Source organism: Oryza brachyantha, chromosome 1 (genome assembly GCF_000231095.2).
Source record: "Oryza brachyantha chromosome 1, ObraRS2, whole genome shotgun sequence".
Classification (NCBI taxonomy): domain Eukaryota; kingdom Viridiplantae; phylum Streptophyta; class Magnoliopsida; order Poales; family Poaceae; genus Oryza; species Oryza brachyantha.
Window position 1 is genome coordinate 17,992,082 of NC_023163.2, and position 24,857 is coordinate 18,016,938.

Genomic DNA, 24,857 nt, shown 5'->3' on the forward strand with positions numbered 1-24,857 from the left:
TGATTATGGGGTTTTTTTACCCAAGTTTATTTTTCAGCCTTGACTTTTAGATCGCTAAGGATACATAAAATTTATATTCATAAATTATTTTTCACTTATAAATGTGCCGTTTGGCACCCTTGGATAGCAACATTAGTTTCGTTAAACTGCATATCTTGATACAATGATCATTTGATCAAGATTATACCTATTACTATATATGATTATATGGCTTAATGGCTTATCAGTTTAGAAGCCAGACGCCCACACATATTACATTTTGCATTCTATATATTTGCATGTTGAGCTGAGCTAGCTGTCCATGGTCGGGTAGAAGGCGTAGGTGGCGATGCCGCAGTTGCCGCCGGCGCCGGCGCCGCGCGCGACGCGCATGTAGCCGCTCTCGCCCCACCACGTCCCCCACTGGTTCTTCACCAGCCAGTACTCCCCGCTGCCGTCCGCCGCCGCGGCGCCGTAGCCCACCACCGTGACGGCGTGGTTCAGCCGCCGCCCGCACGCAGCGCTCCCGGCGTACACACCGCTCCTGTAGTGCCGGAAGTCCGGCTCGGAGGCCTCCACGACCACGGCCACCGGCTGGCCGGCCGCGAGCGTCTGCAGCACGCCCTCGTCGCCGTTCATGCGCCGCCACCGGGCGCCGCCGATCGCGGCGGCCGAGTTCGGCGCCGTGGCACCGCCGCCGGCGCGGCACGCGCCCTGCTGCCCGCCGTACGCGTAGGCCGCCTCCGTCTGCAGCCCGCCGCTGGAGGCGATGTAGCGGAGCGCCGCGGACACGTCGCCGCCGCTGCAGGTGTTGGAGCCGCCAGTGCAGTCGAGCACCTGCTGCTCCGAGAGCGACACGAGGTTGCCGGTGGCGAGCTGGACGAGCCCCTCCGTCGCCGCCACCGCCGCGAAGGCCCAGCAACTCCCTGCAACGCGCCCAGCCGCGCACGCATGTATGTACATGAGGGATCCATATATATACTATCGTATCGCTCACACGTTACAACAAAATTTTATTAAAAAATATTATTAGTATGATATCAAAATAGAGTTAATAAAATGGTTTTATATATTTTTCCTTGAAGACAATTTTTTAGCACATGGGTGTAGGTACATCCGTTGCTTGCATGTCATCTAAATAGTCATAAAAAATATAAAAAAATTTGAGGAGATAGTTTAATATGAGTTATTTCACTTCACCAGCATGCAGGTTTAAATTCAACTTCTACAAGTTGTAGAAAAAATAACAAAAACAATTATAAATATGCGTATACTTTATGCGTATACTTAGTTTCAGTTTTATTTGTTTTTTTTTTTTGCTACGACTTGTAGAAGTTGAATTTAAACTTGCATGTTTGTAGAGTCATATAACTCATATTAATCTATCTTCAATTTTTTTCATATTTTTTACTAACTATCAAGATTGCATACAAGCACATGGATATATACACCCGTGTGCTAAAAACTATTTCTCATTTTTCCTTTCAAAGAATAGAAATGAGTTGGTGGTAAGATAGACAGTAGATTTACCGTCATCCATCGTCGCCTATTTTTTATAAGACTATAGAAATATGTCATTGTGGTGTCACCCCACGATCACTAAAGTGTTCGTGCCCGTGTGGATGGTGTTTCTCACCGCAGCTGCGTTGGTTCTTGACCTCCGTGACGGCGCCGCTAGCCCTCCAGTCGACGCTGTCCGGCACGTCCTGGCCATCCAGAGAGGCCGCCGCCGCCGCCGCCGCCGGCGCGGTGCCATTGTCGGCAAGGTGGCCGTACCCGAGGTGCGCCCGCACGAACTCGTCGTCGGTGAGGTCGGAGAACTGGTTCAGCCCGAGCGTGTAGGCGCGGCCGGCCGCGCGGTTGGCGGCGTCGACGCGCTCCGCGTTGGCGCTGAACACCTCCATCCGCCGCGCCTTCTCGGCGGCGTCCGCGTACGCGCGCCCGAACCTGGCCATCCACCGCTCGTGCCGCGCGGCCATGCGAGCATGACGCGGCTCCCCACGCGCCGCCGCGGCGGCGACCGTAGCAACGAGCAGCGCCGCGACGCAAAGGTGGCGAGAGACCATAACAACCCGTGCCATTTTTTTTTCTTTCCCACGCTGATTCGCGTTGTTCGTTCGCCTGTGGCCTGCCACTGTGAGCTAATGATCGTGGCGCATGCGCCTCGAATTTATAGACGCGTGGTTGATGGTCGGGTCAGTCCATCCTGCATTATTGTGGTGTGCACCCAACGGTGGATTTGGTGCATGCGCCAGTGCATGGTTGATTGGATTGACTGCGACCGCCGAATTCGTGTGACCGCGGCTGGGGTTAGCAGGCTCCGTAGACCGGTTTCGGTACTTCAGTTATCAACTGTTGTGTTAGTGAAACGAGAGAGACCAAAGAAACTCTTTAGGTTAACAGTAGGTGCGGCGTACAGGTATAAATTAAAATTCATAATTGTCTGGTTCGTTCCCAGATATACAGGACATGATTAAGCCCCGTTTAGTTCCTAAATTTTTTTGGGGGAGAGGTCACATCAGTGCGTACGGTCCCATATTTAAAGTATTAAACGTAGTTTAGCTAATTACGAAACAAATTTTATATTCTACCTGGAAACTGCGAGATGAATCTTTTGAGTCTAATTAATCTATCATTAGCACATGTTAGTTACTGTAGCACTTATGGCTTCGTCTCACGATTTTTTCATAACTATGTAATTAGTTTTAATTTTCATCTATATTTAATGCTCCATTTAGATATCCAAAGATTCGATGTGATGTTTTTAGAAAAAGTTTTTGGGAACTAAATAGAACATAAACATCACCGAGCACTACGAATCTAGACTCTCATATCTAGAACTCTAAATTCTAATATTATGTGATGTCTAATCGTATACTATGTTGTTATATTTTAAGCCGTTCAGAGTAGTAGATTAGTAATGTTGTGAACACTTGTTCATGAAGAGCGGCTCTTTCCTTTTTCGGATCAACATGTTTGATTCCGAATCACTTATGACCACGTGTGGATTATGACCACGTGTGGAGGCTACGCGGTGTGTGTGAGCACCACCGTTCGCTCCGTGGGTTGGATGGGTTGCCTAAGATATATGCTCCTCAAGTTTATTCATTGTGTCAATATGCTCTTTTGGTCCATATGATATGTCTATGTTGTTGCGAGTAATATAAAAAGTTGTTTAGTAGCAGCTTCAGCTATTGAATCCTTATTCGATAAAGTTATAAAACTAAATGGTTCGGTATAGTGGATCCTATCAGATCTACTTAAAAAATTAAAGTTTGTTGGAACAGCCCTAGATCCAACCACATATAAAAAATATCCACTAACTAGGAAAAAACACTACCTACAAATATCATTTGCAATGATAAATGATGTCGATGACTAGAGTGGCAAGGATAAATCAATAAAAGCTCATCCCTTGTAGCAACCTAGAGCAAAATAAACTAATTATATCATGTCCACTATATATTGTGTTAAAAGACTAGCTGATCCTATCCTAGGAAGTGGGAGCCACCGTAAGCAAGCCGGCCGGCAGCGAAGCAACATGCCGACCAGCTCCGGAGCTAGCAAATCAACCCAAAAAAATTCCAATGCGCGATACTCTAATTAAGCTCAACCATGCATGCACACAGCCATAGACCAGTCTAACAATTAACCTGCAACGATCAAGATCATTACCGACGTAGATTCTTTTTTTAGCCGGCAAACTAAACGATGAATATCACTATCACCATGAGTGGAAAACTAAACAATGGATATCGTTATCTCAACATGAGGATGGAGGAAGCAAAGCACCCATATCGGTCGCCGATGGCGACGCATGTGATTCGGCCATATTACCACAAAATCCCTCAATAGGTGATGGTTCCATAAATGGTGGATTCCATATAACTGATACCTATGAGGGTTTTTGTTTTTATAGAATAAAAATTAAAAAATTGATACCAATATATTATAGGTGCCTTATAAAAATAAAAAAATATCTATAATATATAATATAGGTGCCTATTGATTAAAATACCGGGACCAATATATTATAGGTATCGTTTTATTATAAAATCATCATTTATAATATATAAATTATATAGGTGTCGCTTTTTTATAACTGGCACGTTTGACAATAGAGTTGAGCCAAACGTTATCTTACTCGTTTTAACCTTATCTTCTCCCTCTCGCATATCTATCTCTCTCTCTCAATATCGCCACACGCCGGCTCATTCTCACCCTACTCCGTTGCATCCTCCTCAACCTCAGCCACCTCCTCGTCCCCTGCCCCTCCCCCACCCCCTGCCACTGCCAAAACCCACCACTTCTTCTCCACCTAGCTCTAGCCCTCTCTCTCTCTTCTTCTTTCTCTGTTATGGACGCCAAGACGAGCCCTCTAGAGATCTGGCAGCAACAGCCTCGTCACCTTGCTACGTGGCGACCCACCGCCGAATGCCAATGTTGGCTCTAACACTGCCTGCCACTAAGCACATAAGGAGGTGATGGCGGAGGAGAAGGGGGAGACGCGTCAATAGTGGGGAGCTATGCTCGGTCACCAGTGGTTGTAGAAGTGTTGTCAACGATGGAGGCAAATGCACGCATCACTGAGGGGGCAAGGGCATCTCTGCTATGGAGTGCATGCCACTGTGGGGCACACACCAGCTCCTATCTTGGCACACACCAGTCCCTCCCCTCCTACCAGGATGCTAGTGTGGGCTTCAACGAAGAGTGTTCGTGTTTCAATTACTATGATTTGTGCCAAATATTTTGATTCAACTTTTTTGATTTTTGGTATTTGAGAACACAGTTTGTTATGGATGAGAAATAATTTGGGATTATTTTATCTTTTTTGTTACAAATCGACTTGGGGATTCGTGGGAGTGCGGCGTATTTGGGGATTTGTTGAGGAGAATCTAGGGCAAACCAGCTCAATTCTAGTCGGGCTCTCTTCAGCCAGTTTTTTCTTTTTTTTGTTTGCTGCCAAACTAAGAGCAAACCCAGCAGCTCATGCATCTCATCATCCATATTGAAAATATATGATTGAAGCAAAAAAAACATGCTTCAGCAGATCATGCATCCCATCATGCAAAAATAGATAGTGACCTAAATTGGAGAGAGGTCATCCAAATTTGGATGTTCACATCTCCATTTATATTTCAACATCCAATCACAAGAGTAGAGAGCAGTATCAACATGAGAACATGTGGTTGCAAACTATTAATAATATATATATATATATATATATATATATATATATATATATATATATATATATATATGAGTGATGCAAAATGGATGTTTTGTTGGAGTGATGCATGATATGAATAGAGAATCTATTTTGGATGATCATACAAATGACAATATGGATGATGAAATTTGGATGAGCTGTTAGATTTGCTCTAAAGGCGTCGATTTTAAATTTGCCATCGGTGCTGGTATGTAGCATTAGTGCCGGATGAAAACCAGCACCTATGGGCTATGGCACTTTTTCCTTTAGTGGGGTTCCGGTTTCATTCATTGTCAAGAGGATGATTCCATCCGAATCCCAATTCCGGCTAGGGGGGGGGGGGGGGGGGGGGGGTGATAGGAGTGCATCCACTGCCTGCGTTTGCTCGCACCAAGTCGATGCATCCCCATCCCTGACAATGCATGCGTGCGTGCGTACTCCCCATCCCCATCCCTGATGATGATACTTCCTCTTGGCGGCGCGCGCATTATGCTGGTTGCGTACGTTCGTGGGCTGCATGCGTGTTGTCCCAGCCGCCGGCCGTCTCTATCTGTCTCTATAGCAAGCGATCGCAAGGGACGGGCCGGCGGCGGGCACACGGCCCGTTTGCGCCGCCGTCGTCGCAAGATCGCGCACGCCTGCGCCTGCGCCGGCATGCACGCGCGCGCGCAGGCAACGTGATGGAAGGGAAAACGAGGTAGCTAGCTAGCGGTAGCGTGGAGGGATATATGCACGCACGGCCGGGGCGATCGATCGATCGAGCTAGGGAATTCGTGGTGGGGGGCGTGGAGGAGTTGCTGTCCGTGGATGGAAAAACTCGCGCGGCGTGCGGGAACGTACGCGATCGGTTTTGCGTGCTGCGTGCAGTGACTAACCTGTCATTACCCCCGGCCTGCATCTGCATGCAGATATATATACTGCAATGACGAGCCGAGTTAAGCAGCGCAACTTGCGCGCCCGAGTGGCACATGATGTATTGCTGTCACATATATGCGGACGCGCGTGATGTGCCGTTATGCTGTAAGGTTGATGGGATGGGATCCGATCGATCAACGGGCACGCGACGAGAGACCAAGGAAAAGGCTATTTTAGCAAACGTTCGTGGGATACACATACCCTGGGCTAAATGGGCTGTCGGAGGCTCGGAGCCAAATGTGCATGGGCCGTGGACAGCTTTCATGTTTGTACCGTGGTAAAAGTGTGTTTTTTGTCCCTTAACTATTGCTCGAGTTTGATTTTAGTCCCTTAACTGAACAACCGGATATGAGCACTCCCTAAACTATTAAAACCGCCTCATTTTGACTTCCTGGTTGGTTTTGGAGGTTGTTTTTGTCCTATATGATGCAGATGTGGCGATTAAGTGGCATCGTAGTAAAATTATATTAAACATGGTGGGCCTAGAATCCTAGATGTTAGTAGCACTCCATCCTCTTCTTTCATCCCTCTATTGAACTCTGTTCTTCCAGCAGCCCACCCCTGCTGCCACAGTCTCTTCTTCTTCGTCTCAGCTGTGTGCGTAAGGCTTCCGTAAAGCTCGAAGCCACAAATAGGAGTGAAGAGTGAGCATGGGGTATAAAGCAAAGGGTCAGTGAGGCATTTAATATTTTGCCACTTTTAAAAATAGCACATGACATATTTACCACCCGCTGTCTATAACACATGGGCCCTCAAGTATCTATGACATGCGGGCCCAGTGACAAATATGTTAGTGCTATTTCTAAGAGTTACAAAAAGTTAATTATTCCAGGGTCAGTTGGACCTCCAAAGCCACCACTAATAGTGGAGAGTGATTGGAGGGGAAAAGTTGAAGGGTCACCATGAAGCTAAGGTGAGCAGGTTGAGATTGCCCTACGTTGTGGCCATTTGCAACAACAACCATCATCTCCAGTGTGGCTGTGAAGGGGAAAGTTAGCTAAAGTCGGTTCGTGCCAGCCTAGGTTTCCTTAGAAGAGTGCGGAAGAGGTAGCCGCAGGGCGTGGGTAATATACGATGCATCGACTACCCTTTTGTCACCGTTGTCGTAGGATCCACATATACAGGACCGGCAGGATCATGGGTGGGCAAGAATGCACTCCAACCTGCCATGGCCTAGATCCAGCAGGCATGAGGCTATTGTTGTCTTCAACTTCTCAAATCTTCCATCGCCCCTTAGTTCCTCAGCTCTGTCACTCCTCCTATATAAGTGTTGTGGGAGGGAAAGCACCACCAGCACAAGCAAAGAAGGAAGGATCAATCCGAGAGAAAAGAAGAGAGAGGTGGAGGAAAAAGATGAAGTACAATCACTTAATGTGGATCTCACTATATCTCTTTATTTTTGTTGTGATTGTACACCATGTAAGCTGCCACATAGGTGTCGTGTAGATAAAGACCAAGTCAACGTGTTGCATATGTGCCAAACAGAATAAAGCCACCCTCTAAATCACTCACTGAGTCAAAACAAGCCACTTTTAATAGTCGAGGAAACTTTCATATCCGATTTTATCGTTCTAGGACTAAAATTAAAGAGTAATTTTATAGTACTTGAGTATGTACCTAGAGGTATCAAATTTTACACTAGAATTTTGGTACTTCTTGATAACTTTTCAAAGACTATAAAATTACTCAAAATCAAACTCGTGAAATAGTTGAGGGAACAAAAGAACACCTTTTCTCTGTTGCGTGGTCATCAGATTCACAGAGCAAAGTTAGGCCGTGGTTCGCGCCTGAAAGTTTTTCATCTCCTCTCGTGGGCCTGACTGCCAAATGGGCACGTACATAGGCCGAGCCTTCAATTCGTACGGTTTTGTACACATTCAAGAAGCACAAAGGCATGCATGTAGTATCCTGAATTTTCGTGTGATGTTTACGGAGTGTATTGGAAGCAAATGAAGGATACACCGATCAGTCACATGCATATGCACTTGCGATACAACGAGTTTAATTAACTCTACAATACATGAATACATGCACGCGCATGCTCAGAAATTTCGAGCATTTGCACGAAATATAATGGACGAATTTGCAGTATTCCAAATAAGAACACTGTACGTATAGACCAACATGAATATTGGACGCACGACGCCATGAGAGGAGAGGCAAATCGAGCTATATATTATGTTTGTAGAGTTAGACGAAGGGGTAGGCAGGGCGGCTGGAGATGCCGCAGTCGGCGTCGACGGCGATGCGCATGTAGCCGGCCTCCCCCCAGGCGGGGCCCCACGAGTTCTTGACCAGCCAGTAGTTGGTGCCGTCGCTCGCCGTGCCGTACCCGACCACCGCCACCGCGTGGTTCCGCTTCTTCCCGCACCCGCTGCTCCCCCTGTACACGCCCGACCTGTAGTTCACGAACCCGGGGTCGCTGGAGTCCATGTCCGCCGCCACCGGCTGCCCCTCCACGGCGGCGCGCAGCGCGTTCCTGTCGTTCGGCGTCACCTTCTGCACGCCGCGGATGACGGACGCCGCCAGGGCGGCGCCGGCGCCGCTGCGGCAGGTGGCCTGCACCCCGTCGTACAGGTAGCTGCTGGCCGTGCTCAGCCGGCCGCCGGCGGAGGCTATGTAGCGCAGGGCCTCGTGGATGTGGCCTCCCCTGCACGTGTTGTCGTTGCCGGTGCAGTCCAGCACCTGCTGCGCCGATAGCTCGGTCAGGTTGCCGGTGTGGATCTTGATCGCCCCTTCCGCCGCCGCCACCGCCGCGAACGCCCAGCAGCTATCTGCACATACACACATCCCTCGCCATGATATCGTTGATTGATCGATATGAATATACTCCCTCTGTTACATAATAACTTACATAATAACTTAATTTTTCGTTTTTCCGCGTCTAACGTTTGACCATTCGTTTTATTTAAAAAATTTGTTAAAAAATTTAAAAAAATTAGTCACGCATAAAATATTATTCATAATTTATAATCTAGTAAGAATAAAAATATTAATCGTAAAAAAGTTTTAAATAAAACAAATAATCAAAACATTGTATAAAAATCTAAAAAATGATTTTATTTCAGAAAAGAGGTAATATATACAGCCGATCGACTGGTGACCTGATTTGTATCCATGATATATTTATATGTGGAGTATGACTATCTCCGATCTTTTTTTGTTTGACGTTTTGGACGTCTGACATTCTCCATTTCGGTGTTCTCGTATTGCTTAAAGAGTTTTTCTGTATACTTTTAAAAGGTACCATAAGTTTTCATATTTTGTGGTGTAAAAACGTAATATCTCCAGTTACTTAGATATATTATCATTAATAATATATATGTGTGTAATATAAAAAATGTATATAATTTATGAAAGTGTTTTCATAAAAATCTTTAATAGCGTTTTGACACAGAGTATTTTTTTAAGTATTCGTGCCCTTATTATATATTATATAGTGACTTAAGATTTTAAGATTACTGCACGACACGATTTATTTGTCTGAGAAGAAAGGTACCCCTTTCAATTTTTCTATGTTTGATGTTGTTGATTATTGAACCTATACTTAACCCCTTGTCCTATTTAAAAAATATATAATTATCATTTTTATTTTCTTACACTTTTATTATCGATCGAACGTTTGATTTTTTGTTTTTCTGTTAAACACGCGCATAATGTATGGGGGGCGTGTATGGTCTTTTTGACTTAGGTGCACGCCTTCAAATTATCATCCACAGCTGACTGAAGTTGATTGAGGGAATTAAAATTTTCAAACATTTGATCACTAGGTGGACCTATTTTCTTATGGTTTGTATTGTTCTTTAATAAGCTTTAGATATGATTTGTGTTTTTACTTATTTATTAGAAAAATTAAAAGACAACTTCGCCCAGCACAAAAAATCGGATGGAAGGTTGTCGCGCTTACTGCAAGCATGCAGGTTTTGATCCTTGACGGCGGTGACGGCGCCGAGGTCCCGCCAGTCCTTGCTGCCCCACTGAGCAGGCGGCCCGAAGTGAGGAAGATGCTGCTTCGTCGCCTTCTCCTCCTGCTCGAGCATCGCCCTCGCGGCGGTGGCCGGCTCGTCGCCGACGGCGTCGACGTCCGGCATGAGGTGCCTGGCCCGGAACTCGTCGGCGGTGAGGTCGGCGAACGGGGTGAGCCCCACCGTGTAGCTGAGGCCGCCGGCGCGGTTGGCGGCGTCGATCCACGCCGCATTGGCGCGGAACACCTCGAGGCGGCGCGCCTTCTCGGCGGCGTCCGCGTAGGTGCGCCCCACCCTCGCCATCCAGCACTGGTGCCGCACCGCCATCGGCATGCCCGGGTCGTCCTCGGGCGCACCGCCCGACGCCGACGACGTCACGGCGGCCGCCGCGAGTAGCAGGCAGAGCCAGCGGCGAGCAGCAGAGGCCATCGTCGTCGACACTGTGTGTTAGCTGGTTTGCCTTGGGCTGTGCTGTGCTGCCGTGTGCATGCATGCAGAGTAGGCAGCTCTGACATTTTTATAGGAGATGGTATGCGTGTTCGCCATTAAAAATCTAACAAATTTTTAGATGGTCTTTCGTCTTTAATCAATGAAAAAAAGGCATGGTAGGCAAACTCCAACCATGCAGCGTGGCACAGTGAGTCAGTGAAGAAGTCAAGCAGGGTCGACGCATCTCCCTGTCATGGACCCATGGTCAAAGTCAATGATAAAACCCATAAAGGAATAGGCAGACTAAGAAATGTTTTTCTTTGGAAAGGCTAAAAAAGATAAAGGGAGGACAATGTCCAGTGGCTTGGGAAAGAGTATTAATAAAAAAGAACAAGGGGGTATTCGCATTATGTATTTAAGTAATTAAGAGCCCACAATGCGAGCCTCCTGAAAAATAGGAAACAAAGTACTAACAATACGAATAATACTCTTAGAGCATCTAATAATTTATCTATCCCATCATCTATCCTAAAAATAGATGATAAAAGGTAAAGACTAAGCTCTAGTAGAACATCCATCACATCCTCTTTTTTAGATGTCATCTATATTTAGAGAGAAACTCTGTATTTGAATGTTCTCTCCATACTCTAAAGAAATATAAAGAATATTATATATGGATGATCTGTTGGAGTAAAAAAGAAATAGAGTATAAAACTATTTTAGATGATCATCCAATTGAAGATATGATGACTAAATTTTGATGATCTATTAGGGATGCTCTTAAAGTCCTGCCTAGGAGCACATGCTGCATGTCTCCAGATATTAGTTCTAACAACACAAGTTACTTTGGGAAATAGTCGTACAAGTATGTTCCGGAAAGATAAGTGGACTATCATGCCGATTCACTATTGAGTTTTCAACAGTGTGTTTCATTTGCTATGCATAAAGACTGTACGGTGGAATCACAATACCAAAATCACTCCTGGCATATAGCACTCTACCCAAACCTATCTCATCAAGCACAAATGTAGTTACAGGAGACGTAACAAATTCTGAATGAATTCCTACCCAACTTGGAAATGTCTGATAAAGGGAACTATTTCTGCGACAAGTGCATACCGACTATTAACTTATCATGGATCAATTTAGAAACCTGCAGAATATATCTGGATTAGAGTAATCCCAAAAATTGCAAAATGTTCCTCTGGTTGGCCTTTAAAAAAAAGGATGAACACTAATGCAAATATTATGAAAAAGAAGTGGGATGACAACCCCCATTGTGACCTATGTCCTGCATTAGACAACGACCATATCATTCTAAGATGCCTATTAACTACGAAATTTTGGGAGAAATTAGGATTATTAGATCTTGCTAACACTTCAGAATCGGCCGTACACTTTCTTGAAGCTTTCATCGACAGAAGCATAACCACCAGAACATAGCTCTCATTTGGTTTGCAGCTTGTGCTCATACATTGTGGAAATCAAGGAGCAGACGCATTTTATGAAAGACAACGTTTCAGACTTACAAATATAGCGCAATATAGCCGACTCCAATCTTTGGGGCCATCGGACCAATAAGATCACAATGAAGATTAGCGTTTGGTCTGAACATCTAAGATAATCCACTTGTACAGTTTCATTTTCAATTTTCAAGTTTCAATTTCTTTTCCCTTTTTGTACACTCCCTCCTCTTTGTTTCTTCTGTCCCTTTTACTACTGCTGCTGCTACTTTTTCCTTTGTAATCTTGTAACATTATACTCACCCATTTCTGCTAATAAACGTGGCTACAAAGGTAGAGCTGGCTCTACCTTTTTATGTCAAAAAAAAAACTGGTAAAATCATTACTCGATTATTTAAAGTGGTTTGTGCCGTGTTCCTGTGCCGCGCACTTGTGGCGAATGGAGCCGGACCAAACTGGTACATACACGCCTAACACTCCTGTGGAAAAACCACACGCGAGAACAAATTAGGGATGGAGCCGAACTGAATGCACATGCTGACGCTCTGAATGAACCGTATCCACGAGCTCGATCGATCGGTCTATCTCATCTTCTCTTCTCTTTTTCTCGTCATCTTAAGCTTCCATATATGCAGGATTGCTGAAAAACAAAAGGCTACCGCTGCCGTTTCCGTCCTGGTAGCGGCAATATGACCGGTTAAAAGGCTAGTCTCTGTGCCGAATGGATGGAGACAGCAGCACGACACGGCAGGTAGAGGCAAGTGCGTGCGCGTGGGGTTTCCGGTTTTCTCGTTGCCCCGCCATTGACGTTTACTAGGGAGTCATTGATTCTTTTCCAGGGAAAGACTCAATAAATATATTTACAAACAAATAATGATTTATAAATAAAACTTTGTACATGTTCTTAGTGATCTAAAAGTAAAACTAAAAACAAACTACAATGAATCCACTCAAAATTTAAAATCAAAAATTTCAAATTAGTTGTTTAAGCATATGAGGTCACTAGTTGATATCCACTCGTTTAGAGTCGCATTAGATCGTGGCCTGACCACAGTGGGAGATCTGACGATTCGATGGTGGGATTAAACCATAAACGAGCACATCTGTTCTTCCTTTTTGTATATTTTATTTTCATTGAATGCAGCAGTGAAACTGGCTGGCGAAGGGGCAAGTGGTCGACTGATGCCACAATTTCGCCAAATACAGTGACGAAAGAATAGGAGTGAGATATATGCCTATTTGGGATTTCAGTATAAAGATTCTACATTTTCTGTTAGAAGATCAGGTTCCACGAGACGCCTTCCTGATATTAGACTTGTCAGGGCTTGAATTAGTGATTGTGAGTCAAATATAACGCCCGTCTTCGCATCGCGTACAGAATCCACGGTTACCTGCAATATACAACACATATTAGCACTCAAACACGTTTCAGCTTTCAACGCTGTTTATGCATAAGCCATGTAGTACAGAAGAACGTGTGGGTAGGATCCCGTACTTCCCGACTATCTGCACATATTTATCTTGTAAATACTGGTGACATTTTCTAACATGTTATGGATAAATGCGTAAGTATCCCCCCAAGAGAACTTGTCTAACCAGTTACAGAATTAAATGTAATCCACCGTGCAAAATCTGTATCAAGTACTGTAGTTGACTCAAGCAATTAACAAGTTGATGTTAAAATTTTGGTTCCTCTCAGACATCAATATTCCATAGTTTAGGACTCAATGAATAAATTGAGCTTTTTCCACACAATTGACAGTTAATGATCACTGTTTTAGAAAAAGGAAATACTTACCACATGAAAGATTCCTTGAGAAGCCAAGTTTTTAACATCTAAAGGGATTTGGCCTCCTTTTGGAACCAATAAAGCATTCACATAGTCTTTGGGCTGCACAAAGGGAAAAAGAATCACATGGAAAATCTTCGCATAGATAGTGTTATGGGGCATATCTACATCTTGAGCTGACTGATGCCAGATATGGACCAGGAAAGGCCGATCAGGGATATTCCCATCTTCTACGCTAGTAAATGATATGATGCATGATTCCTCCAATCAATAGCTGAAATCTGTTCAAAGGCACATTCACTGAACTTACCAGATTTTTTAGACTTTTATCAGGATCTCCATATGTACGGTTTAGAGAATCAGTAATGGCAGTCACAAAGCCCGAAGCGGGCAGCCCAGTTGTTTCTCTGTCATGCGATCCATTCAAAAGAAGTACCTGGATTCAGAAATAAATACATTTAGACAAAGCACAAGCATAATCAACCAAGGTGCTATGATAGCTTACAAGACAAGAAAAGGCACCATTTTACAAGAATAAAGACTCCATTCGCACATCAAATAACCCCATGAGTCTACAACTATGGAGGTGAATCAACCATTTGGTCCATCATTCTAAGGTTGCTATCAAACCCATTTAGCATATGAAATCAAGAGCATCAAACAAGTCAATATGTTTTAACAAGTATGTCAGGTCTTAGTAATGCTTTTATTTACATGATGGAATCAAGAATGAATCAACAGAAATACAGAATATTTTATTAAAGCATAAGAAAACATTTTTTTTAACACCCAACCTTCGGAATGGATCTTGATGCTATAGTTTCACCAATGCCACGCAATACCTGCAAAGCCTTAAATTTCAGAAGACAACACAATGTGGAAAACAAGCACAGGTAAAAGGTTTAGAGTCAATATCAGTAATCAGATGTGCATGGACCCCCATGAAATTTACTTGGTACCGCATGAAGTATGAAATGAACATGTCTGATGGCATGCTAAGAGCATCATCAAGTCATAACAATTATGTACAAACAAAAAACAAAGCAACATGGTTACCAGTGAGGGACAGACTGATGTAAACAGTGATCCCATAGCATATACAATGCAGTCCACCTTACTTAACTGCTCCAAAACTGTACGGTTAGCTTCAGGAAATACCTACATTGTGGGGTTAGTAGCAATGGTTAGGAGTGTTAAAACGTCCAAAAGGGTTATTTACATATGCTGTTGTGAAGTGGCTAATTTGGAATGGCAGATTATCGAGGTTACATGGTAAGTGCATACACTTTAAACCCAAGATATTACAAAACGTAGGGCTTACTAAACTTAGGAGTGAAAGTGTTGTTTAAAGAATACAGTTAGCCAAGAGATGAAAACCCACTATTGGATGGTATAGTTCACAATGTTTTAACAAGACAGTGAAATTGATTAGTTCACAATGTTTTAACAAGTAAGACCATGAAATTGATTGGATATGCATGAGAAATGGACATACACACTACATTTTCTGATCATCATGTCATGAACTCATGATCATTATTAAGATTTAAGAATATGAAGATATGTGATACTCAAGAAATTGGCTGCGTTCGTTTCAGCATGTCCGGCTGAACTAATTCTCGTTTTTCGTTAGCACGTTTTTCAAACTACTAAATGATATATTTCGTGCCAAAATTTTCTATATATAAATTGTTTTAAAATATCAAATAAATCTATTTTTCAAATTTTAATAAGTAATACTCAATTAATTATATACTAATCATGTTTATCGTTTTTCGTACGGCTAATTGGCATATGTAACCGTCACCTTTGAACGCAGCCATTAAATTGACAGCTGAATCAATTCTTAGTGGCATTTGTTTTAACAAAAAAACAGTCTTACCCAGCCAAAAATCCATGGTAGATGTGCAATGGATGGTTGAGTCTAGGTGATCGACATAAAATGAATGCACTAACCTCATGCAACAGATTGCTGCCTTCACTTGACATGTAAAAGACACGCTTGATCCTTGAAGGAAGTGCACTACATGAATTACAATCCTTTTCCAAAGATAAAAGGCAAAAGAAACAATAAATCAGTGATAGAGAAACAAATATTATGAGAAATCAACAAGCAAGTCCTGGTAAAAAGGAGAGACATAGATCCAAGATAATATGTGAATCAGTGACAAAAACGTCATGGACACAACTGGAAATGATGCAATAAATAACTGCTATCATCATAACAAAATGGAGCTTGTACAATTTTAAATATCAGTCCACCAGACAAGGATATGTTAACACAATTCCAAAGGTAGCATATTTCTTGTATAACTTCTCTTATAAGATAGGAGATTAAAACATATGTGGAAGTGAATCTGGAAATGCTTCGAAGCTTTCATCGCAATGATGTTGCATAGATCATCTCAACTACTATTGGGAGCATGCTGAAATGATTAATTGACTGAAGTACCTTGTTAACAACTTCTTTACGCCCGTTGCTTGGATGTGATATTTCATTTTGACCTCGAATGATAGTTCCATCCTAAAAATGGAATGTTCAAGATGGTCAGATGGGATTATGCAAGGGAATGTTTTTAATAACAGGAGTAATGTTGCAAAACAAATACAATCATGCCAGTTTCCAGAAGCAAGCCGCAATAAAAACAGAAAGTTTACAATAGCAAATGATTTACTTTGTGTGAGGGTGGGTGATTTTCCTTCTTTTTTTTTGGCACGGGAGGGGGGGATAGAATAATCATTGAAATATAAATAAATAAAAGCAGTAAAAACTGTAACCAGCATAAGAACAAGAAGCTAAGATCAATCCAAAAAATGAAGATACTAATTTTTCTTATTGTGCAACTAAAACACTGGCAAGTGATGTTACCCATAGTTCGCATCCCAGTGTAAGCCTGTCATTTGTGGATATCACTGGAAGAACAAGACTTTCAGCAGGGATTTGTGACACACGTGAGAACAAGAAAATCGCAGCATCCAGAGACTGGAAGAATATGCGTGCACCAGCAAAAAAGAAATTTCCAATGCTGCAAGAATAAAAAGCTGTAGTCAATAGCAAATATAAGCAAAATGGGAGTACTGTTGTTATGACCACCAAAAATGTCTCAAATATGAAGAAATAAGTATGGCCACAAAGAACATTCCCGTTGCACCGTTGAATTGAGAAGTGGCAAGAGGCCAGCAGGTTTCATGTTAAAAGCAATTACAAGAATATGATTTTTACTGCAAATTTCACCTTAAAAGAATCACCTGCCATTGGTGAAGCAAAACATTTCAGCTGATCGCCGAAGTATCTGCACAAATAAAATGACTGCTATCATGTCACAAGCAAGGAAGGATTGCTTGATCATCAGCCTGCCTTCTATACCAGGAAAACATATCTTGGCCAAAAAAAGGGCAAAAGCCATATTCTGTTTCATTCTCCAGTCAGAGCAGTGTGAATATGAAATTTCCAAAACAAGATCTTTAAGCAGACTAAAGATATGTTATGGGAAAAAGAACTATAGAGGAACTGACCTCATTATGGAAGTAGACTAAAAAGGCACGTATTGTTTCCCTGTATGGCTGTGAGACACCATCCCACAAAGTGTGCTCTCCTTCTACAATCTGGTACCTATCAAGCACACAACCTAACATTATACATCTTGTTTATACATAAAAAACATAACCTAGTCACTTGTATCCAGTTTCAATAAACAAAGGTGAGTTTTGACATGCAATAGATGGACTAATTGCTACCACTCTAGCTTTGCTTCTGAAGGGTCAAGAGGCAAACGATGCCCAAGTAATGTCCGTACAGAAAGGGCTTCTGAAGTGCTTTCATCAGACAATCTCAAGCATCTTGATCTAATGTCACCCACAGCTGGTCCACCTAACATTAAATCATAAGAATAAGTTGGATTACAAATAGTTGTTTCATGTACCAAGTAGTGTGGCAAGATATTTCAACAGTTCAACCTACCAAGCACTCGCACAATCTCAGCTGTGCTTCCACCATCATCAGAAACAGGAAGAACATGTGCAACTCGAGTAGTCACTTTCTTCAACTCTTCTACAACACCATTAAAAGCAGTTCCTCCTGGACAGTACAAACTATTAGAACAAAAGAGTAAATAACATAAGTGCATCCCTTAGCACTGAAAGGAGAATGCCAACCAGGAAAGGACAATAAGGAATAAATTAATTACTCAGATAAGGGTATACAAGTGCCAAGCGAATTTCAATTTATGAAAGCCTGCAAAGTTGGCAAAATGCATATCATCCATAAGAATGAAATAAAACTACTTTGAAAAGCTACTCTAGGAGCATGGTATAGTTTGTAGAATCCATCATCCTAGCAGAATATATGAAACATAAATTTTGACATGGAAATTAAATGGCATTCTCGTTATGTTCATCCAGCGCTGCATTCAGATATGCTTTCACAGCACCTATTGTCACCAAGACAAATACCATCGAATGATTCATTTCCCAAGTAGAAAAATCCAGGATTTCAGACATGGCTATCACAAGAATTTAAGTTATGGCAATTGTCAACACATAAACTAGGGTTATCAGAAGCACCGTTCATATGTATCCACGCCGTAATTGTCATATTAGCTCAAACATCTAAACATGAGATGGAAAGGGGCACATAAAGCACCGCCACAGCTTTCATCATCCTATGTGACCATACCAAATCATAAGTTGCCACATTGTGTCAGAAATCCCTAACCATACCAAATCATAAATCGCCACATTGCGTCAAAAATCGCTTATCCCAATTAGATACAGCCACACCCGAGCAAAATAGTGAAACAGTACTGAAGGATCCATGGCATACACTATTATTGTGCACGGAATGTCTGAATCGCCCTAATCACGGTCACTAACACAACCACAAACCACAGGAACTTCCGCTACCCATCCATAAGGAGGGCACGCGCACTCAGACACGCGCAGCAATGTAGAGCGGGAGAGCCGATTCGACCGATTCGGCTGCGAGACGGGGGAGGAGACTGGAGACAGACCTGAGAAGACGAGCAGCGACGGGGGAGCAGCAGAGCCTCCGCCACCCGCGGCCGCGGCCGCATCGGCTCCGGAGGCGGCCATGACGCGCGGGAGCGCGCGGGATCTCGCCGCGCGGAGGAAACGGCCAGGGGAGGACGAGGCGGAGGCCCGCGCGGTTAGTAGGAAGCCGCAGGGGCAGCAGCTTGCCGTGGTGGTGGTGGTGGTGGCGGCGAGCGGCGCCATCGAGTGGTGGCCGACGCATCAATCAAGCGAGCACGCTCGCGCGAGCACGGCCGTCGCGCTGGCGGCTGACGGGACGAGTCGTCCTCTCCGGGGATTGGGAGGTGGCGTGACAGCTTTTGGGCCGCCGTCGTGGGCCGGCGGTGCTGCTTTTTATTCCAGCCGTCTTTGGGCCCGTGAGGGCAAAGTCCTCTCGGCCTCCTCTCTCCGGCGAAACGCAGCACCGGCACCAGCTACCGGCGAAAGGCGATCGACCGACCGGCATGATGGCCGGCCGGCCACTACTCGAGCGAGATCCGCTTTGCCGACGTTACGTTACTCTCTCGTACGGACGACGACGACGAGATCGCGGATCGCCAGGCCGGGAAACAAAAATGTAATGTCACCGGTTCTTTACGCGACGGGCACGCTCGATGCTGGTTAATCACTGCCCGATCGTCGCATCATGGGCTTCGTGGCCGCCGTACGTGTGCAACGTGCACGTCGCGTGACCCCGACCATTTGGGGTGGGGGCCGGGGGTAGAAGAGTTAAACTACATATTTTAAAACAAAAAATAATTTATAAATTATATATATATATATATGTATTTTCAGTGATTTAAAATACAAATCTAAAAGATAAACTGTAGTGAAAAAATCTTAAAATCCACTTTTAAGGTTAAAATTTTTAATTTTGACTTATAAGCACAAGCAAAAAAATATGGTGTTGCATTGGTACGTTCTCTCTTCTCATGTAAACCCGCTAATGGATTGTAATCCAATCCAAATCCACTTCGATCCATCTCTTTGCTAATAAGTCTACTAGTCCAACCTGCATCAATTATTCTTTATTATGATCTAATCCAACATCAATTTTAGCCCGATCCGCACTAATCTATTTAGTTAAAATGAATTCAATCCACTCTTGTATAATGGATACACTCATTTGGTATGTATAAACTCGGACCTAAAATTGTAAAACTCTCATTCACACTATAAAAATTTATCAAATTTGACTAAAATTTGGTAGAATGATTTATTATGTATAAAAGCAACTTTGTGTAAATTTTGATCAATTTTTACATGTGGGTCCCACATATGTCTATTCTCTTATCTATTATCTACTCAATTAAAGGATCCATTTGCTCTCCACGGGTTAAATCCATTTAGAACCTAAAATCAGCTAACCAAATCCAGTCCATACAAATTCATTTGTCTCTGTAACCCAATCCAATTTAAACTATTGGGAGTAACAATCTATTTGCACCTAATCAAAAACAATTCAAATTAAAACCAGCGTATTTAATTCATTTCCATCTAAACTATTCTCACGACTCGTCGCGCCAACGACGCAGATGCATGATCGATGGCCGGCCTCCCGGCCAAAAGGAGGCATGATGGTAATTACTAGTGGTGGTATGGTTGATCTGAGTCCCATGATGATAATAATGCTCACGGCAAAAGTGGGCGAATGATGTATACTTAGTGTATTCGGATCACCAGGCTAGCACAGTAAAAAAAAGTAGAGAGAATGGCAAAACGGTAGCATATGTACTGTAGCTTAAAAATAATAATGTAATTACTGTATCACTGTAGTATACTGACGTCTGTCATAAAATGGAAGGCTAAGATTGGTCTAATAACAGTGATTGTTTATTTCTGCCATTAGCATGCAATGGTAGAGGATCCATTTGTGTGCCGGACTGCCGTGGGGAAGATTAACAAGGCTTGTGCCCATTCATCTAGCTGCTAAAAGTGTGTGCCTTTTTACTCTTTAACTACAGCTCAGCTACTACCCTACTACTCACTGATCCAGATCCATGGCCACCTATGTACTACATAAACGGCGTATGGTCTTATGGATATGTACTTGGTCGCATCAGAAGAACGAATCAATGAGCATTCACGTGCCAGGTCAACTTGATCATGAACCTCGAAAACGAATTAAACTATTCATAGTCCCCTCACGTCACAAAAGAATACTACGGGCCGGCCCTACTGAGTACTGATATGATCAAAGGCTCAAAGCAACCGTCTATGATTAGTGATTTGGATGCACGAGAAAAAGGTACGTGTTCTGGTTTTTAAAAAAGACACATTTTTTTTCGAAAAGCTCTCCATCCACATATTTGATGATTAGTAAATACAAAATATTAGCATCAAAATTGCTTCTTTTTCACTCTGAAAGACATAAATACCACTTTCTAACTTTTTTTCGTGATTAGAGTTGGTGATACCTGTACTGCTGCCACCAAGCATCAGCAGCAGTATAATTGCTAACCACATCAGTATATTGGAGTGGGAAGAAGCACACAAGAAGAAAACATCACCCGGTCAGATGTATATATACCGTTATTTGTATGTCATATAAATAATTATCAAAAAATATAAAAAAATTGACAAGATAGTTTAATATGAGTTATATCATTTCACCAACATACAAGTTTAAATTCAACTCCTACAAGTTATAGCAAAAATAACAAAAAACAATTATGAATATGCGTATACTTGTAAAAGTTAAATTTAAACTTGCATGTTTATGGAATGATATAACTTATATTAATCTATCTTGTTAATTTTTTTATATTTTTTATAACTATTTAGATAGCATACGTCAGGTAAGTGTAGAGTGTATACCCAACCAAAACCCCAACCCCTCCTCACCGGAAAACCACGGAAGCAACCAACCAAAACCCCTCCTCCATGCATCCCTCGCCTTGATTAATCGACCTGTCCGTGCTCCGGCGATAAGATTGCAGTGGAGTAGTTGCGCTTTGCGGATTAACCCGTCATCAACGACGATGCATTGTTCAGCCGCCGTGGTCGTCAGGCCTTCGTCGCTCGCGGCGGCGGCGTCGCGGCAGAGGTGGGCGCTGGCTACGTCCCTCTGCGCGCTCCTCTGCCTCTCCCTGCTCGTCTCCGTCGTCCTCCTCCTCCTCGGCTCTACGCGTCCGCTCCTCCGGCCGCTCTTCGCGGTGCCGCGGCAGCAGGCGCCGGAGGTGGTGGAGGAGGCGCCGTGGGAGAGGTACGTCAAGCTGGCGCAAGCCGCGCCCGGCTCGCCGACGCCGGGCGGTGTCCGTGATCGTGATGCTGAAGCTGTTGTTGTTGCACCGCCGGCGACGCCTGATCTTGACGAGGAGGAGGAGGAGGAGGGTGGGAGTGATGCCATCAGCGCTGCGCCCGCACCGGCGCCGTCGCCGTCGCCGGCCGAGGAAGAGGGAGAGGAGGAGAGCTGCGAGCTGTTCGAGGGGCGGTGGGTGCACGACCCGGCGAGGCAGCCGCTGTACGAGGCGGCGGAGTGCCCGTTCCTGAGCGCCCAGGTGACGTGCCGGCGGAACGGGCGGCCGGACTCCGGGTACGAGCAGTGGCGGTGGCAGCCACGCGGGCACTGCGGCGGCGCCGACGGGCATTTCGGCTCCGGCGGGAGGGAGGCGGCGCTGGAGCAGTGCCGGAACCGGCGGGTGGTGTTCGTCGGCGACTCGCTGAACCGCAACATGTGGGAGTCGCTCGCCTGCCTCCTCTACACCGCCGTGCCCGACCGCTCGCGCACCCGCGTCGACGACGTCGCCTCCGGCTACACGATCTTCCGCGCCATGGTACGTAACTACGTCTACGTGCACACGAAGCAGAATACGAATCCGTTTTTTTTTTTTTTTTTGTTCCCGCGAATCCGGCGATGAGTCTTGGCGCTTCTTGTGTCGGCGGACCTAGCGATAGTGTTGACTGTTGACCTATGTAGCACCAAACCAATTGGTCAATCGCGTGGACCGGAAGAATGCTGGCCTCAGCGAAATTCAGGGAGGTTCAGTAGAGTGTAGACAATGTCCCGGAATTAGTGCAGACAGGAGTTTTCTTTATTATTACAAGAAGACACGCTAACACTGTCGTAGCCATAAGATGTTTTACGTATATTAAGCATGAATTGATGTGTGCCGTCTCCAATTTGATGTTTGAATAAGATTTACTCGGTTTAAAACCTTTAACTAATCGATGACTACTCAAATGTTTATTGTAAAAATAATAATGCTTTGTATAGATTCATCTTGAAAAGTATTTTCATAGTATCAGAGACTTATTTGATTATAGAATTATTCAAAGTACTTGTCAAAGTATTAAATTTTAACCTTATCACCAGCGAGAGCATTATTTTCCTTAATACTTTTCATTTTTCATGGCAGCACCGTCCTAGGGTATCAAATTGACCTAATTCTAGCAAAAACATGCTTATAGGCTAGTACCGTACTAGCAAAGTAAAATTTAAAAGCTAACGAGTCAAGTTATGCATCAAAAAATCAGCATTCATTTAGTGATCAATGCGTAGCAGCAGCATTCTGATTACAGCAGAGCCGTGTGATTCAAAATCAGGATTACAACTGCACGGTGGAGTTCTTCTGGAGCCCGTTCCTGGTGACGCTCGAGACGAAGCACGACCGGACGAGGGCGCTCAAGCTGGACCAGCTCCCGGCCACGCTGCAGCAGCTGCGCGGCGCCGACGTCCTCGTCTTCAACACCGGCCACTGGTGGACGCACACCGGCAAGCTCAGGGCGTAAGTCTCCACCCAACCCTCTCCACAGATATACACACTCCAGCGTCTCGTCTCTTCTTCCCCAACGGGCACCAAAGCGCTGAGTGTGTGACTGTAGGTGGGACCACCTCGAGCGAGACGGGAAGCAGGTCGAGATGGGAGGCGAGGAGGCGTTCAACAGGGCATTGAGGACATGGGCGAGATGGGTTGATCAAAGCGTGGACACGGCCAGGACCAGGGTCTTCTTCCGAAGCGTCTCCCCAGAACACAAGAGGTACTACCGTTCCGCCTCCGGCGCCCAGCAACATATTCAACGAAAAGAACTGTGTGGACTGATGATCTAACATGCAAATGCAGCGAGAACTGGTGCTACAACCAGACGTCCCCGGTCGCGGACGGAACGACGGTCGTCCCGTGGTTCCCGAAGAGCCTGGTGTCCATCGTCGAGAGGAACATCCGCAGCATGAGGACGACCGTCGCCTACCTCAACATCACGCGCCTCTCCGAGCTTCGGATCGACGCGCACCCGTCGGTGTACACCATCACCAGGGAAGGGAGGCCCCTGAGCGTGCAGCAGCGGCAGCAGCCACTGGTGTACGCTGACTGCAGCCACTGGTGCCTGCCGGGTCTACCCGATACCTGGAATCTCCTCTTGCTCGCCTCCTTGGCGAGGTCTCCAATTAATGTACACTAGATTGGGGTAAACGAGACCATACAGTTTTGCAGCTTTGCGTTGCCTGGGGCAGGGAGTGAATGGCATAGCACAAGACAAACCAAACAAGCAGGGCACAGGCAGCTTCTTGCATGTACGTTCATGCCACGTGAAAAACAAGACCGACTTGTTTGTAAGGAATCCACACTGCGTTAAGTTCGTAGCGGCAAACAGGTACACCAAAATTCGCTGCCAAACCAAAGCAGCCACACAAAATGATCTATCTCGATAACTAGCACTTACAGTTACGACTCGCTACATAAATCAGGATCAGTCAGAACCAAAATTCATGAATCAATGAATAAAAGCAGCACAATCTGTGGGGAGTTCTCCTGAGACAAAAAGCCGTGTACCTCTGAATACAATCATGGACATTGGAAATTGCATATAAAAAGCCCAATTCTGGACACTGAACGCATTAGTGCAACAGAAGCCAGACTAGTTTCACTAAATACATAAACACGAATTTTCAAAAAAAAAAAGTAATTACCTAATGTACTCGAATGAAGAACAAGACCTAAAGAAATAGGCTCCTCAGTTTCAATGGCAAAAAATGTCCAAATACAGTTGAAAATACTCCTAAGTCCTAAGACACATGTAATGTGCAATGATGTAAGAGTACAAAGAAAATGAAATGCTGAAAACAAATTAAGGAGCACGAC

The 24,857-nt window shown here is 44.4% G+C and overlaps 4 protein-coding genes across 4 annotated transcripts; 1 reads left to right on the plus strand and 3 right to left on the minus strand.

The window, feature by feature from the left end:
- Positions 1-69: 69 nt before the first annotated feature.
- On the minus strand, positions 70-2,100 carry LOC107303677 (ervatamin-C-like). The gene is made up of 2 exons (XM_040529592.1): positions 1,616-2,100; positions 70-905 (listed from the first exon to the last, which is right to left on the minus strand). The coding sequence occupies exons 1-2, from the start codon at positions 2,058-2,060 to the stop codon at positions 292-294; spliced, it is 1,059 nt and encodes a 352-aa protein (XP_040385526.1). The 5' UTR covers positions 2,061-2,100; the 3' UTR covers positions 70-291.
- Positions 2,101-8,016: 5,916 nt separating this feature from the next.
- On the minus strand, positions 8,017-10,533 carry LOC102709319 (ervatamin-B-like). The gene is made up of 2 exons (XM_006644302.3): positions 10,011-10,533; positions 8,017-8,877 (listed from the first exon to the last, which is right to left on the minus strand). Exons 1-2 carry the CDS (start codon positions 10,495-10,497, stop codon positions 8,294-8,296), a joined length of 1,071 nt encoding a protein of 356 aa, XP_006644365.2. The 5' UTR covers positions 10,498-10,533; the 3' UTR covers positions 8,017-8,293.
- A 2,504-nt stretch (positions 10,534-13,037) lies between these two features.
- Positions 13,038-19,056, minus strand: LOC102709134 (uncharacterized protein YNL011C). Its single transcript, XM_015833788.2, has 13 exons — positions 18,759-19,056; positions 17,711-17,827; positions 17,488-17,620; positions 17,266-17,362; positions 16,999-17,042; positions 16,619-16,775; positions 16,202-16,273; positions 15,706-15,789; positions 14,806-14,907; positions 14,544-14,591; positions 14,060-14,185; positions 13,759-13,851; positions 13,038-13,351 (listed from the first exon to the last, which is right to left on the minus strand). Exons 1-13 carry the CDS (start codon positions 18,979-18,981, stop codon positions 13,208-13,210), a joined length of 1,440 nt encoding a protein of 479 aa, XP_015689274.2. The 5' UTR covers positions 18,982-19,056; the 3' UTR covers positions 13,038-13,207.
- Positions 19,057-21,708: 2,652 nt separating this feature from the next.
- Positions 21,709-24,257, plus strand: LOC102709422 (protein trichome birefringence-like 3). The gene is made up of 4 exons (XM_006646033.3): positions 21,709-22,553; positions 23,323-23,504; positions 23,602-23,757; positions 23,841-24,257. Exons 1-4 carry the CDS (start codon positions 21,759-21,761, stop codon positions 24,175-24,177), a joined length of 1,470 nt encoding a protein of 489 aa, XP_006646096.1. The 5' UTR covers positions 21,709-21,758; the 3' UTR covers positions 24,178-24,257.
- The last annotated feature ends 600 nt before the right edge of the window (positions 24,258-24,857 follow it).